We start from the raw sequence: 17719 nt of genomic DNA on the forward strand, positions 1-17719 counted from the left end.
AGGGAGATGCAGAAACGCTCAGGAAAAATCCGGAGCATTTCTGCATCGTGGGCACATAGCCTAACCATGAGCAGTAGGCAACCGTAGTATCAAAATGTAACCACAATATTAAGGAGACTCTTGCTATATAAGTAGCTAATGAGGGTAATAAGAGTAAAAAGCCAGGCTGAGAGATTAACTATGTGCAAGACTTAGTGTGTCCAAGTCTTGCATCATAGTTAATCTCTCAGCCTGGCTTTTTACTCTAAAGGCCCCGTCACACATAAGGAGATCGCTAGTGAGATCGTTATTACGTCATGGTTTTGGGATTGCTGGAGAGTCATTTTGTGATCGCTGGGGAGCTGTCAAACATGCAGAACTTCCCAACGATTTCGGCCGCCCCAGCGATCTAACTAACGATCTCGGCGGTCGTTGGGACGCTTTCACACAGCAGCTATTTCAATGATCCACACCTTGATAGGGACTGTACTGTGTCACAAAGGCGTGCATAAAATCACTTTTCCGCGCCCCCTCATCTCCGATTGACCAAGATTGACAAGACCAGATGTACGGCCAGTCACAGCCGGAGAATGCTACAACGATCCGCAAAATCAGGACTCAGTCGAATGAACGGATATCAACAGCCCGGAGAATTCTGCTAGGATCTGCAATCCAGCACGAGGTCAGAAACAAAGGATGGAATCGCTATTCTGTTGCCTTCTTTATGCACGGCGGAAAATGAGAACGCTGTAGCGACCACCAATCGGGGACGAGGGGCGCGGAAAAGTCCAATTTATGCACGCCTACGTGTCTCAGTTCTGAATCGCTAACGAGGTCGTTGATAAGGTGTCAAATGCAGCGATGCACACTGCCCAGCGGGAGCGCAACGACCCAGGAATGGTCCAGGAAGCTTTGTAACGATCAGTGATCTCACATCAGGGGCCTGATTGTTGCCACCTGTCAGACATAACGAGATCGCTAGCGAGATCGCTATTGCATCACAAAAACCGTGAAGTATCAACGATCTCGCTAGCAATCTCGTTATGTGTGACGGGGCCTTTACTGCTACATGTTATTACATTCTCACATGAGACTATGCATTTTGGCTAAGATATCTCTGGTACTTGCTTACCCCCTCCCAGGGACGCATGGACTTGGGTTTATATATGTGTATATGTATGGTATTACCCTCATTAGTTACTTATATAGCAAGAGTCTCCTTAATATTGTGGTTACATTTTGATACTATGGTTGTCTACTGCTCATGGTAATATATACACTGTATGACACTGTGGGGGCACATTAGTCTCTGACTCATGTATTTTATTATCAATAGGGGTGATTCTTTGGATATGGTCTACATTATGGTCTTTGGTTGCTGTTTTTAATTGTTTTTAGTGTGGTAGTGTGCATTAATAAAGCGATCATTTTTTATACCATTCGCTTGCAATTTGGTGTGCATATCTGTCCTGTGCATTGATTTTTTCTTCTCTTGATGCTATTTATGGTCTTAAACAATGCAGGATATAGCACCCATTATTACTTTATCAGGTACATGGTGCGCCCCTTTTTTCTACATATAATATTTGTTTGGGTTTTTTGGCATATAGGCCCCTCAAAGTCACATCAAAAGGAAAGTGGTCTCTAAAAATAACATGTTGCAAAAAATGAAACTTGATGTTAAACTTAAGACTTGTAAAAAAAAAAAAAAAAAAACATTTACAAATTATACTGACAAATTAGCCATGGGTTAAATGTTAATTATTATTTTGTATGGCATGATAATCTGTTTTAATGCATACAAAAATTCAAACTTTGAAAGTTACAACTTTTAATTTTTAAAAAATGTACAATATTTTCATAAATGAAGGCAAATATTATTAACCTAAATTTACTAATAACAAAGTACAAATGTGTTTCGAAAAAGCAATCTCAGAATCATTTAAAAAATCTGGCCTGGTCAGAAAGGTGAAAAATGAAGATGAACACTGATGTTAAAAACTGAAATACTGACCAAACACTGATGAAACTCTGATCCAAAACACTGGTACAGCTCATCTTTTTTTTTTTTTGCATACACGAGAAATCACTGACATCTGAATGAGGCCTTAATCAGAGGATAATAAACATTTCACATTCATTTTTTTAACTTCTTGAATAATTTACTACTAAACGTGCATATCTCCCAACTTTGAAAAATAGGAAAGATGGACACATATTGTTACACATATAGCAGGATATGGCAAGTTTTATTTTACACTAAACAAGTCACCTAAACTTAGCCAGTAAATGATACTTGTCCACACATAAATACTGTTTGTTCTTAGGATATGTGCCCATGGTCCGTTCCAGCAACGGTTTGAACGCAACTCACCTGCGCTGCATCCAAACAGCTGTGTTGCAGGGTAGAAGCACAGTGGATGGGATTTATAGAAATCCCATGCCCACTGTGCTTCTATTAGCCGCCGCGTAAACTCACCCATGCAGAGGGTTTAGGAGCCGCAGCATTGTCAATTTCTGTTAGACGCCAGTCTCCGGAACAGAAATTTCACACATAGAAAGGATATGGTGCTGTAACCCCGCACGTGTCCAATGAACACATGCCGATTTACCTGCCAGATCGGATGCAGCATAAATACGCTGCGCCAAAGCGCTGAAATAGCCTGATCATGGGCAGTAGAATATCTGTTTTATGCCCACACAGTGACCGCCCCCTCCCCTCCACACACAGTATAATGTGTCCCCAATGCCTGCTGCAGTATGAAAACCCCCCAAAATGCAGCCCACATAGTACGATGGCCATCAGTGCCACCCATACAGTATGAAGATCCCCATAGAGTCCCTGCTCTGTAAGATGACTCTACAGTAATTATCCTCCTCGTTTACTGTGATGCTCCCAAAGTACACATACTTTATATGTATGATTTCCCCACAAAGCATGGTGCCATCCACAGTATATTCCCACAGTGCTCCCCACACAGTATGATGCCCCCACAGTACATTTCCCCCACGCGCAGCATATTACCTCCACAGCACATCCCCCCCTTCACAATATTATGCCCCCTCACTTTTCACAAAGTATGATGCACTCCACACACCCATCATGCACACAGTATGAAGACTCTCCCTTCTCAGTATTATTGCCACACAGTATGGAGTCACCAGAGTGGCCTCCACCCAAACATCCCACATCCTGTCACATTCCTGCTCCTCTGCAAATGGGCTGGTCTCTGCTGGCTGCCTAGTCGTGTGACCTGAAGGACATGCCAAGACATCAGGTCTGATCACATTCTCAGGTCACAAGACTGGGCAGCAATCTTTACCCAGTCAAAATGGTGGAGCAAGGTTAAAATGTCTCTCTGCTTCGCCATCATATTCAACTATATTCGAGTCCTGATGACATAGATACAGTTGATGATGGGACTTCTCTCCCAACCATCCCGCATTTGAGTAGTCTTAATAGTAGGTAGGAAACAAGTGATCCTTCCACTCATACTGATAAAGCTGCTTTACATCACTTGTCTTATTCACCTCTCTCTCTATTACTACTCTAGTACTACTAGTACACAGGGCCCTGTGATGTGAGAGGGGGGATATGATAATTAAGCAGAGAGGCGGGATTTCAGGGAATAGCAAGCAGATAGGAGGGGTTTGCTTGCTGTCCCCAGGACGCCAAGCCTGTGGGAAAAATAATTGATTAAAGCACTTTTCTCTGCACTCAGACCTCTGCTATGGCCATACAGGTAAGTATAGATTTACATTTCTATCACCTGTATGCCCATAGTAGAGGTCTGATATCTCCCAGGGGGACAGATTCCCATCAGACCTCTACTATGACCATACAGGTAGGTATAGAGTTACATTTCTATCACCTGTATGGCCATAGTAGAGGTCAGATATCTCCCAGGGGGGACAGATTCCCATCAGACCTCTACTATGGGACATACAGGTAGGTATAGAGTTACATTTCTATCACCTGTATGCCCATAGTAGAGGTCAGATATCTCCCAGGGGGGACAGATTCCCATCAGACCTCTGCTATGGGCCATACAGGTAGGTATAGAGTTACATTTCTATCACCTGTATGTCCATAGTAGAGGTCAGATATCTCCCAGGGGGGACAGACTCCCATCAGACCTCTACTATGGGCCATACAGGTAGGTATAGAGTTACATTTCTATCACCTGTATGCCCATAGTAGAGGTCAGATATCTCCCAGGGGGGACAGACTCCCATCAGACCTCTACTATGGCCATACAGGTAGGTATAGAGTTACATTTCTATCACCTGTATGCCCATAGTAGAGGTCTGATATCTCCCAGGGGGACAGATTCCCATCAGACCTCTACTATGGGCCATACAGGTAGGTATAGAGTTACATTTCTATCACCTGTATGCCCATAGTAGAGGTCTGATATCGCCCAGGGGGGTGACAGATTCCCTTTAATGAAATAACATTTTAGTAGTATAAAAGCGATTACCTAAAAGTAAAACGACCCGATGCCACGTTGAACCAGATCTGCATCATGAGCACCTTAGAGCCCAAGGACAGCACATGCATATAACCATCTTCTAAAGGTCTGTCAGAAGTGGAATTATCTGCTCCAATGAACTTGTCATTTGCTGAAAATGAAACACACACACAAACTCTTAATAGTCATATCCTACAAAAGCACTAAAACATGGTGCTTAGTGCATCTGTTATAATTATCCTCCTGAAATTGTCCTGCAAGCCTGAATCAACACTGAAGAAATGTCCTATTTTAATTTCAAACATCATTAATAAACATGTAAGTTCATTATCTATCCTACATCATGACATGTTATGCATATTATAATGCCCACAGTAAGTTCCTATTTAGTATATAAGAATAAAACTAAAACTATGTTCCAATAATAAGGGGAGTATAGCAAGTTATACTTTTTTAAAGGAAATCTGTTCTGATGATCGACGCTCCTAAGCCGTCTATATGGTCATGTAGGTCATAGGGAGCTGAGTAAAATGATATCTGCGATCTGATGTCTTATAAAGAAATCCACGTTTTTCTTATATGTAAATGACTTCTTCCAGGCTCCGGGTTAGGATGTTGCCTGGAAGATAACTCTGCCTCAGAGCTTATTTTACATGAAGGGGACATTACCAGTGTGATGTGTGATGGCCGCTCTCTGCTCTCCTGATCTCACTGCAGAGCTGTGTGTGATTACACCTGACACATCTGCAGGTTCAATCTCACAGGCAGACAGGGCTGCAATATTGTTACAATATAGAAGAGCTACAGCTGCTAACTGTTGGGTATGAGACAAATGTCAGTTCTACTTCTTTCATTTAACCCCTTCATGACATGTGATGTATATTCACGTCATACGTTGTGTCCCTAAATTCGATGTGGACTCCAGAGCTAATCCGACATCTTTCTTCGGACATGACAGCTGATTTAATCAGATGTCATGTGCATTTAACAGCTGCTAGTGGATCGCTCCACCTGCAGCTATTAACCAGCTGATCCCGCTTGTCAATCTCTGACAGCGGGATTTAACACGCACCAGTTGGAAACACGTCACAAATCCCACCTATCTGTGCCCCCAGTCACGTGATTGGGGGGCACAGATGGGTTGTCATGACAGCCAGGGGTTTGCAGAAGACCCCCATGCTTGTCATGGCTCTTGGCTGGCATTCATAAGAGATAGTGATTAATGCTATACATGGAGGATAAGCACTGCTATGCATATCACAGGCAATCAGACAATCGCAGCTTCAGGTCTCCTAAAGGGACTATTGAATACTGTAAAAAGTAATAAAAAAAAGTTTTAAAAAAATTGGGAAAAACAAAAAGTTCAAATCACCCCCTTTTGCCCCATTGAAAATAAAAAATACATATTTAGCATCGCTGTGTTCAAAAAAGTCAGATCTATTAAAATATAAAGTAAAGTAAACAGATTGCGTAACGAGAAAAAAAAATCAAAATGCCAGAATTATACTTTTTTGCCGGACGCAACATTAAAAGAAAATGCAATAGATCAAAACATTTTATCTGCCCCAAGATGGTATCAATAAAAAAAATCAGCTCAGGGCGCAAAAAATACTTTTTCACCCAGCCCCAGATCTCGAAAAATGAAAAAGCTATGGGTGCCAGAAAATGGCGACAAACGCAAAAACTTTTTTTCATACAAATTTTGGAACTTTTTTTCCCCACTTTGGATGATTGCAGCTTCTAGTCTCCCATGGGCTTTTTAAAAAAAATAAAAAAAAATTCAAAATCACCCCCCTTTCGCCACATTCAAAATAAAACAAATAAAAAAATCAAATATACAGATACAGTGGGGAAAAAAAGTATTTAGTCAGCCACCAAATGTGCAAGTTCCCCCATTTAAAAAGATGAGAGAGGCCTGTAATTGACATCATAGGTAGACCTCAACTATGAGGGTATGTGCACACGATGCAGAAATGCTCAGGATTTTTTCCTGAGCGTTTCTGCATCTCCCTGGCAGAAAAAACGCATGCGGATTGTACATGCGGATTGTACATGCGTTTTCCTGCCAGGGACATGCGGATGTGAAGCGTTCTTCACTTTCATTTCCGCATGCGGGTTGACAAGCGCTTCCCAAGCGATTTTAGCATCACTTGGAAAGTGCTTGTCAACTTAACACTATATAAATCCATGCAACCGGCATGGATTTATATAGTGTGTGAATGTCAAAAAATAAAAAATAAATATATACTTTACCTTCTGATGGCCCCCGGTGTCCGGCTTCGCTCGGTCCCGGCTGCCGGCAGTGAAGACTTTAGGACCTTCCGACGTCAGCGTCACGTGACCCGTCACATGACTCTGACGTCAGCGAAGATCCTTCTTCATTCAACCGCGAAGTGCGGGGAATCAAGCAGGAGCGCTGCGCGGGCCGTCAGAAGGTGAGAATATATATATTTTTTATTTTATTCTTTTTTTTTTTTTAATGGTACCTGGGTCTGGATGAGAGTCCTCTCATCCACACCCAGGTACCATCCGCACATTAGACCGCATGAAAAGCGCATCAACATATACAGTGATGCGGATTCCATGCGGTCTAATGCAAGTCAATGGCGGCAAAAGAGCAGCATTTCCGCAAAATTAATTGACATGCTGCGGATTTTTGACCGCAGCGTTTACGCTGCGTAAAAATCCGCATCATGGGCACAGCACATGCGGATTTCAATTGGGGAACATTGCTGCCCTTCTACCATGCGTTTTTCATGCGTTTCCGCGGCGTTTACGCAACTGCAAAAACGCCGCGGAAACGCATGAAAAACGCATCGTGTGAACTCAGCCTGAGAGACAAAATGAGAAAACAAATCCTGAAAATCACATTGTCTGATTTGGAAATAAATTTTTTTCAAATTTTGGTGGAAAATAAGTATTTGGTCAATTACAAACAAGCAAGATTTCTGGCTCTCACAGACCTGTAACTTCTTCTTTAAGGCTATGTGCCCACGATGCAGAAATGAAGCGGAAAATCTCCGCTTCATTTCTGCATGTCTTTGCCAGGAAAAACTCGTGTGGATTTTAACACGAGTTTTTGACGCGTTTTTGACATGCGGATTTGCCATGCGTTTTTCTAATGCATTGAGTAGGCAATTCTGCATGCGTAAACGCACAATTAATGGCCATGCTGTGGATTTTTTCCGCACATAAAATCTGCTGCGGAAAATTCCGCAGCATGGGCATAGAACATGCGGATTGTTATTGGGGACCATGAGACACTTATTACCAAGCGTTTTTCAAGCGTTTCCGCAGCGGAAATTCCGCAGCAAAAACGCTTGAAAAAAACATCGTGGGCACGCAGCCTAAGAGGCTCCTCTGTCCTCCACTCATTACCTGTAGTACTGGCACCTGTTTGAACTTGTTATCAGTATAAAAGACACCTGTCCGCAACCTCAAACAGTCACACTCCAAACTCCACTATGATGAAGACCAAAAAGCTGTAGAAGGAGGAGGACTCTCACTCCTCATGTAACTGTTGAAATGTGGGTTACTCGGTAATGTCGTTCTTGTCTGTACATGTCCCTGCATAATTGTAAAGTGCTGTAGAATATGGTGGCGCTATATAAATAAAAATTGCTTGTGGCAGCATAGGTTTGTACAGCAAATTTATAAAATAGACCAAGCCAATTACGACAGAAATGTACTGTACTTTATTATTATTAAAGATTTTATCATTAGAAATTGTGTCCTGCAAAATTCTATGTAGGTATATATTTTTAAAAAATAGTACAAACCCTCCCCAAAACTATATAACCCAGGTATTGCTGTAATAACCTGCATAACAAAATTATCTTAACTTTTCATTTTTTTGCACAATGAACACGAAAAATTAAACTCGGAAAAATAACGGAGAATTTTTCTGTTTTTCAATATACTATATGGTAAATGGAAAGGTGCCACTAAAAATAAGGTTTGCCCCAGAAAAAAGAAGCCCTCATATGGATATATAATCATAAAAAAAGAAGATATGGCTCTTGGAAAATAGGCATGAAAACATTTAACCAGAAAAATTGTTGTGTCTTTAATAGGTTAATTTTTTTATTTTTTATAAAATTGGGCTCTTTTTATTAAGCAAAATATATACCTGTACTTTGGGCTTGAAAAGGTAACCTCTTTTTTCTCTTTGTTTGTTTTCGTCTTATTAACCGTTCTGATTCTTGATTGCACTCCAGTTTCAACCACAGTGTGAGACTGAATCCATCAGACATATGTGGCCAACAATTCTGACCAACCAAAGGTAAATGGATAGGTGCAATATGCCACGGGCAGAGCAAGTGATCACAATGAAGATCTTTATTTTGCCATGCTTTTGTTCTTCGACAGAATGCTGGTAATTTTGCAGGGGTAAAGCCAGAAGATTTGTGCCCAACACAGTTTGCTCCAATCAAGTTCTGCTGCAGAGGAAAGGTCACGTGTCTCAGGGGTATCATGCCAGTGTTGGCTTCAGTGATCTTGAGGACGCCTTTTAATAGGATTTCCTAAAACAATGGAAAGACCATACACTTAGGTGTAATTTACTTATAAAATTCACATTAGTGAGATATAATAATATATTTTAACTCAAAAATATAAACTGCAAAGTGTTGAATGCTATATTAAACTATCCTAATTTATTTGGTAATATTATTCTCTAAGGTGAAGCCATCAATATTTCATGCTAGAGAACATTGGTAAATTGCAATTTTAATTATTCTATTAAATTGATGGTATACTCACATTAGGCAAAGAATTTTCCAAGAAACAATGCAACAAAAGAGCAAGTTCATCTGAATTTATACTATGACCCATTAATGTAACCAAAATGTCGATCAATACTTCATGACATTCTGAAAAAAAGGAACATATTTATTAAACACCGTGTTCGACACAAGACTTTTTTTTCACTCTGTAGCATTACTGTAAATGTAATAACTCATGTGATAATCTTGATTCCTTGCGCTCATCCTGCATGTTATTCCTCTAAGCTCTGCTATCAATCCTATAATGCATCAGCATAGCATCACATTGACAGCTAAAGCCAGTATCATATTCACGTCAGTGGTAACAAAGTGAACATAATCCCTCTATATTCCCCCAAATAAACTAATAGATTAAGAAGGTTGTCCGGTCTAAACCGATAAGACTGCAGTCCCTCTGTGAGACCGCAGACTAATGAATTCCCCTAACGCAAGCACTGTGAGCTGCGAGGATTCGCCGATCCATGCAGCTAACAGTGTGTGCGCTAGGGTGATTCATAAGTCTGCGGTCACACAGAGGGACTGCAGACTAATCTGTTTGGACCGGACAACCCCTTTAAGTATACACAACACAGAATATATATTTACACCTTTTTACTGTAAGAAATGTGTTATATTCTTTTGATATTAATATTTATTGGGACTGCTTTCAATATCTTGAACTACACTGACGTTTTATGTTTTGCACCTAAAAAAACCCTTTTTCTAAGCTTGAATAGGTGCAGATTAGTAGAGGTGGACTGAAGACTTTCTGTAAGGGCTGTGACAGTCACTGGCAGAATACTGGAGGGGAGGATATGTTTCACTGAGGTTGTAAGCTTCAGTGATGTGAAACATGGAAGTTTCTCCTGCATAGTAGGTGCAGAGAGGGTTAAATTTTGTTTTATAGGTGGATGTCTGTAGTGCAGGCGGGAGGCCATCCAAAATATCTCCACCCCAGGGTGGGGTCTGGGCTTTAAATAGCCAGCTTTTTCACTCAGGTGGTGTTCAGTGTGTGGAAGCTAGCTCCTGAGAGAGAGGAGCTTGTGTTTCTGCTAAAACTGGACCATGTGCTTTTGCTAAGCCTGAGTGGCTGGACCTTGCCCGAAGTAAGGACTGTTCTCTACCTTTTTCCTTTCTGTTTCCTGTTATGCCAAAAATACACTTGACCATGGTTTATGCTGCTTTCTACAAATAAACCACCAAGTCATTTAAAGAGACAGTGTCCTGTATCTATCTTTGAGTGCAAGAGAGCGAGAGACTCCACCACAGGCTCATTCAGACATCAGTGATTTTCTCAATTTGGTCACTATCAGTTTTTACCATGAGTGTTTCATCAGTTTTGCTTGGTTGAAAAAAAAATCTGGAGGTTTCTCAACATTTAAAAAAGCTAAAGCTGACCTTGATAATTAATTACCACATTGAATAGCGTAATGCAGCTATCTCTAATACTGCCTCAAAAAGATGGTTCATGCTCAAAAACCCTCCAATGTGGCTCAATTACAACAATTTTTTTAAAGATGAGTGGGCAAAATTTCCTCCAGAGCGTTGTAAAAGATTCATTGCCAGTTATCACAAATGCTTGAAGGGTGGCCCAACCAGTTATTAGGTTTAGGGGGCAAACATTTTTTCACACAGGGCCCTGTAGGATTGAATTTCGTTTGCCCTTTATAATAAAAACATTCATTTAAAAACTGCATTTTGTGATACTTGTGTTATCTTTGTCTAATATTTAAATTTGTTTTGTGATCTGAAACATCTAAGTGTGACAAAGATGCAAAACAATAAGAAATCAGGAAGGGGCAAACACTTTTTCACACCACTGTATGTATGTATGTATGTATGTATGTATATATATACACACACACACACACACACACACACACACACACACATATATACATACAGTACAGACCAAAAGTTTGGACACACCGTCTCATTTAAAGATTTTTCTGTATTTTCATGACTCTGAAAATTGTACATTCACACTGAAGGCATCAAAACTATGAATTAACACATGTGGAATTATATACTTAACAAAAAAGTGTGAAACAACTGAAAATATGTCTTATATTCTAGGTTCTTCAAAGTAGCCACCTTTTGCTTTGATGACTGCTTTGCACACTCTTGGCATTCTCTTGATGAGCCTCAAGAGGTAGTCACCGGAAATGGTTTTCACTTCACAGGTGTGCCCTGTCAGGTTTAATAAGTGGAATTTCTTGCCTTATAAATGGGGTTGGGACCATCAGTTGTGTTGTGCAGAAGTCTGGTGGATACACAGCTGATAGTCCTACTGAATAGGCTGTTAGAATTTGTATTATGGCAAGAAAAAAGCAGCTAAGTAAAGAAAAACGAGTGGCAATCATTACTTTAAGAAATGAAGGTCCGTCAGTCCGAAAAATTGGGCAAACTTTGAATGTGTCCCCAAGTGCAGTTGCAAAAATCATCAAGCGCTACAAAGAAACTGGCTCACATGAGGACCGCCCCAGGAAAGGAAGACCAAGAGTCACCTCTACTTCTGAGGATAAGTTTATCCGAGTCACCAGCCTCAGAAATCGCAGGTTAACAGCAGCTCAGATTAGAGACCAGGTCAATGCCACACAGAGTTCTAGCAGCAGACACATCTCTTCAACAACTGTTAAGAGGAGACTTTGTGCAGCAGGCCTTCATGGTAAAATAGCTGCTAGGAAACCACTACTAAGGACAGGCAACAAGCAGAAGAGACTTGTTTGGGCTAAGTAACACAAGAAATGGACATTAGACCAGTGGAAATCTGTGCTTTGGTCTGAGGAGTCCAAATTTGAGATCTTTGGTTCCAACCACCATATCTTTGTGCGACGCAGAAAAGGTGAACGGATGGACTCTACATGCCTGGTTCCTACCGTGAAGCATGGAGGAGGAGGTGTAATGGTGTGGGGGTGCTTTGCTGGTGACACTGTTGGGGATTTATTCAAAATTGAAGGCATACTGAACCAGCATGGCTACCACAGCATCTTGCAGCGGCATGCTATTCCACCCGGTTTGCGTTTAGTCGGACCATCATTTATTTTTCAACAGGCTGTGTAAGGGCTATTTGACCAAGAAGGAGAGTGATGGGGTGCTACGCCAGATGACCTGGCCTCCACAGTCACCAGACCTGATCCCAATCGAGATGGTTTGGGGTGAGCTGGACAGCAGAGTGAAGCCAAAAGGGCCAACAAGTGCTAAGCATCTCTGGGAACTCCTTCAAGATTGTTGGAAGACCATTTCCGGTGACTACCTCTTGAAGCTCATCAAGAGAATGCCAAGAGTGTGCAAAGCAGTCATCAACGCAAAAGGTGGCTACTTTGAAGAACCTAGAATATAAGACATATTTTCAGTTGTTTCACACTTTTTTGCTAAGTATATAATTCCACGTGTTAATTCATAGTTTTGATGCCTTCAGTGTGAATGTACAATTTTCAAAGTCATGAAAATACAGAAAAATCTTTAAATGAGAAGGTGTGTCCAAACTTTTGGTCTGTACTTTATGTATATGTTTTTTGTTCATTTTGCCTCCCAAAAATTGGAATCGAAAGCGATCAAAAAATTGCTGTGTGCTTGAAAATGGGACCAATAAAAATTTCAACTTGTCACATAAAAAACAAGCCATCACATGACTGTTGGCAGATATGTAGAAAAATTATAGAAAAAAAAATTGAGAAAAGCCTCACCGCACCTTGTCGCTGCTTATATCATTAGTACCACGGTCTAACCGCCGACCAGCAGTATAAATGTGGAAAAAATGGAAAAAGGATCGATACTTGGATAAAATAAATGGAAGTTTTATTTTTCAATTAAAAACAGGGATATCCATGGTTACAAATACAAAGATTCTAACCCGTTTCTGGCATGACTGCTATTAATCATAGAATATACCAAAGTAATGAAAAATGCCATATATATTGCAAAAGCGTACTAACCACCTGATCATACGATACGTCATTACCTTATACCTACTAAAAGACATGCATGAAAACCCTACAAACCATATGCAATTAAACAAAAACAAAAAAATATATACATAATGTGACAAAGTCAATGGAAAGTACTGGAGGGGAGATATGCATCACTGAGGTTGTTAGCTTCAGTGATATGAACCTAGGACAATTGCACTTTTTTTCAGAAAATGTTTACTTCAGATCCAATTTTTTTTTATTTTCACAAGGGTAACATGAGAAATTGGACCCCAAAATTTGATGAGCAATTTCTCCTCAGTATGCGGATACTTCCTATGTAGGGTATAACTACTGTTTGGGCGCACAGCAGGATTCGGAAGGGAAGGAGCACCGTATGACTTTTTGATTGCAAAAATGGCTGCAATCGAGAGTGGATGCCATGTTGCATTTGGCGAGCTCCTGATGTGCCCAAACAGTGACACCATTTTGTAAACTAGAAGTCTCAAAAAATTTTATCCAGGGGTGAGCATTTTGAACCCACAGGTACTACACAAAATTTGAGAACATTAGATAGTCATACTGAAAATTTTCATTTTCTTTTACGAAAATGTAGTTTTAGCCCCAAATTTGTAATTTTTAAAATGGATAATTGGAGAAAACGGACCCCATAATTTGTTATGCCATTTCTCCCGAACGCGTTGATGCCCTGTATGTCATCAGAAATTACTATTAGGCCACACGTCAGGGCTGAGAAGGAAAGAGCACTATTTGGCTTTTGGAGCATAGATTTTAGTAGAACATTTTGTGGGCAACATTTGCGGAGCACCAAAGGGACCAGAACAGCAGAAAAACTCCAAAAGTGACCCCATTGTAGAAATGACACATCTCAGTGAATTCATCTACTGCTGCAGAGACTATTATGTAACATCCCCACCAGGCTTTATTCTGGAGAATTGCAAATATGCCAGTTTAGTGCCCATACATTCTGCCCCCATAAAGTGTAGTGCCCTCATATATTGTAGCGCCCCCATACATTTCTCCTGATGACATACACCCCGTAAATTGTTGAGTGCTCTCCCCGCTACAATAATGCCAAACATGTGGCCACCTACTGCGGTTTAGGCACAGTGGGGCTCAGAAGGAGGTGGGCATTTGGATTTGGGAGCCAAGAATTCACTGGATTTTATTTGAGGGGTGGGAGCTGTCACTTTTCTACAGTCTTTGTTCTACCAGAAAAATGGGACCCCCTATAGTTCCAGTGACAGATGACAGACCTGAGAGGGGGCTGGTTTTATATGGGATAAATTAGGGGTTTTATTGGTAACATTTTGGGGTACATCATTTTCTATTGCTTCTAGAATAAGACTGGACCGCCAGTCTACGCTGAGCACTTAAGTCAGGGTTTCTACGTAAATCCCACAAAAATGCGATTCAGACGAAACATCCAACGGAAACACCCACCATAATGAGGCAGATGTAGACACTTTGGAGTCCGTTTGACGTCTGCTCCGGTGGTTTCCATCTTTTTAGGCGTGCACAGATCTGTGGTCACCCACACTTGTGCACTAAAAAAAGAATAAAATGATGGGACGCCGCTGGAACAGAGACCAGTCCAAATTGACTCCATCAGCCTCCTAAGTGAGACGTTTCATCTGGGGTTTTGTTTGAATTGCAGATTTGGGGAATTTCCACGGAAACACCGACATAAGCGCTCAGATAAATGTGAGCTGAGCCTTATTCCGACTTTTTTGGAGGCCGGATTAACAAATAGACAGCAGTACAAGAATAGTCCTTATTTAAATTTTTGCACTGTTTCCCATGCGGTAAATGTGATAAGACCAATTTTTCTGTCGGGTCAGTACGATTACAGTGATACTAGATTTATATATACTATTTACAAAAAAGAATTTTATTTTTCCTCGTCATTCTTAGAACTGTAACTTTTTTATTTTCTTGTCGAATGAGTCATATTATGACTTGTCTTTTTGCAGGATGGTTAGGCGCTTTTAATTATAGATTTTTTTTTTTTACATACGTCTTTTGATTGCTTTTTATTCACTTTTCTGTGAGTCAGTATGATGAAAAAGTCATTTTTGCCATGGTTTTTTTTTGTTTGTTTTTTTTAAGGCATTCACCAAATGTAATAAATAACGTGCCAGTTTTATAGAGCGGGTTGTTCCGGACGCGACGATACCAATTATGTGTACGGTTTTTTTGTTAAATTTTTGTTTTATCACAAACGCTGCATTTTGAGTGGCAAAACGGATTTTAGTGACTTGTGTGCACTTTTTTTTTTTTACATATTTTATTACACTTTTTTTTACTTTTCCACTAAGTCCCACTGTGGGACATGTGTAATTTTCAATTTGATCGCTGGTCTCATACACTGCAGAACTCCAGTACTGCAGTGCATGAGACAAGTCAGTGAGTCACTGACTCAGCCTGACTCTGCCTGTGAGACCCAGCTTATTGATGGATCTCACAGGTCACCGTACCCTGGGATCATCGCATGATCTCAGGGTATCATGGTAACAATTGGGACCAGCGATTCTTATTGCAGAGGTCCGATGGTTACTAAGGGGGCCTTGCAACCCCCTTGTAACAACTTAAGTAGAACTGTCATGATTGACAGTGGTATTTAAGGGGTTAACAGGGTCGCACCCGGATAGCAATTCAGGTCCTGCTTTAGGCTCAGCGTGTCTACATTCAACAACAAGGTCTCACCCAGACAGCAATTCAGGTCCTGCTTTTGGTTCAATGTGCTAACCTTCACTGGTTACTAACCAGCTCCAACAATTCAAACTCAGATTCCCGAGCTGACAGACTCAAATGAACACATGATAAATGAACACATGACCTGGTTCTAGTCATAGCTAACCAGGTGAAGCTATTCAGGACCTCTAGTGCTAGAATTTAATCCCATCCTACAGGGCTTTCCTACTCTATATAACAAAAATGTAAAAACAAAATATACAAAGGTTTCTTTTTTGTGGGTGTGTGTGTCTCTCTACACGCTCATAGAAGAGTTCAGGACTTTTTAGACATCTGGAATCCAACTGCTTACTATTTTTACTACAGAAAATTGATTCATTTTCAGAAGGAATTACAGAGTTATTCTGGGATGAATTAAAAAATACTCATATGGGCCAGGTAGTTTATTTCATGATATATACAGGTTATATTGTTACATCTGGTGACTAGTGTTGAGCATTCCGATACTGAAATATCGGGTATCGGCCGATATTCGCGGTATCGGAATTCCGATACTTAATTCCGATACTTTTGCAATATCGTATACCGGAATCTGAAGTTCCCATAATGCAATGAGCCATTTTCATTTTATTCAGCCAATGAGGATCCTAAGAAGTGTGGGCACATCCTGTTAGGCATGTAGGCATCTTAACTAATGGCATGGCTGTGATTGGCTGCTGAAATGATGTCATGATGCACTATAAAAGCCGCCGCCGCCATTTTGAGCTCACTCTGCTGTGAATTCAGTTAGGGATAGGATGCTGTTGTTCTGAGGGACAGTTTTAGCTACCTATTTGGTCTATTCTGCTTTACCCAAGCTACTTTATAAATCGCTGTGCCTTGCAGCGCTAGTGCACAGTTCTCTGTGCTGTTCACCGCTTTCTGCAAGATCTCTGTGTGTGAGTGCAGCTCACCCTGTAGTGTGTGCTTCAGCCACGTCTGGTTATAGTGCACTCAGTGTGTGTCACTGCCTCATACATTGTCCTTTTTTGCCAATTCATAATTTTTACTGATTTCTCCTATTAGTGTGGTGGTTCCATCCGTATTCAGCTAAATTTGTTCCAAACACACTATATAGGAGTAGATAGAGAATTTTTTTTGGTCTTGCAGCGCTAGTGCACAGTGCTCTGCATCTGTACTGTTCACCGCTGTCTGCAAGGTCTGGTGTGAGTGCAGCTCACCCTGTAGTGTGTGCTTCAACCACGTCTGGTTGTAGTGCACTCAGTGTGTGTCACTGCCTCATACATTGTCCTTTTTTGCCAATTCATAATTTTTACTGATTTCTCCTATTAGTGTGGTGGTTCCATCCGTATTCAGCTAAATTGGTTCCAAACACACTATATAGGAGTAGTTAGAGGAGCCTTTCTGCAGCATTGGGCCCTGCAGCCCCAGCCAGATTAGTATTAGCCTATTTTTTGCAGCCTCATCTATTGCATTGTAGGTTACCTTCCTACATTGTAATAGCTACAAAAAGTTTGTGATACTATCGTTATTACATCTTTAGGCACATCCAGTGTCTTTTTGTGACAAAAAAAACCTAAATAAAGTTCACCAAACACTCCACTTTACAGTTGTGTAGGCCACATTAGCTCATATTAAAGTCTAGTCCACACTTTATAAAATTAGTGTTTCTTATACCTGTTAGCAGCTGTTCAGGAATAAGCACACTAAGCCCTTAGTACTTTTCTGCCTATCTTTATCAGTCTACCAAGATGAAGAAGGCAGGGAGTAAGGCATGTGGTCGTGGGCGTGGAGTTTCTGCAGGGAGAGGACGTGAGGATTCTGTGCCTGCAGGGAGAGGACGTGGGGATTCTGTGCCTGCTGCGGGCACCAGTGACTC

At 40.9% G+C, this 17719-nt stretch overlaps 1 protein-coding gene across 1 annotated transcript in view; it reads right to left on the bottom strand.

The window, feature by feature from the left end:
• LYST (lysosomal trafficking regulator) overlaps positions 1-17719 on the bottom strand; it is a 789135-nt gene that overhangs the window by 592892 nt on the left and 178524 nt on the right. The window contains exons 10-12 of the mRNA XM_073671457.1: positions 9213-9322; positions 8581-8974; positions 4461-4602 (exon numbers count right to left, since the gene is read on the bottom strand). Of these exons, the coding sequence (XP_073527558.1) occupies positions 4461-4602; positions 8581-8974; positions 9213-9322 (646 nt within the window). The remainder of the gene's footprint in view (positions 1-4460; positions 4603-8580; positions 8975-9212; positions 9323-17719) is intronic.

This window comes from Phyllobates terribilis, unplaced genomic scaffold (genome assembly GCF_046119375.1).
Source record: "Phyllobates terribilis strain yellow unplaced genomic scaffold, ASM4611937v1 Scaffold_3__8_contigs__length_932513732, whole genome shotgun sequence".
NCBI lineage: Eukaryota > Metazoa > Chordata > Amphibia > Anura > Dendrobatidae > Phyllobates > Phyllobates terribilis.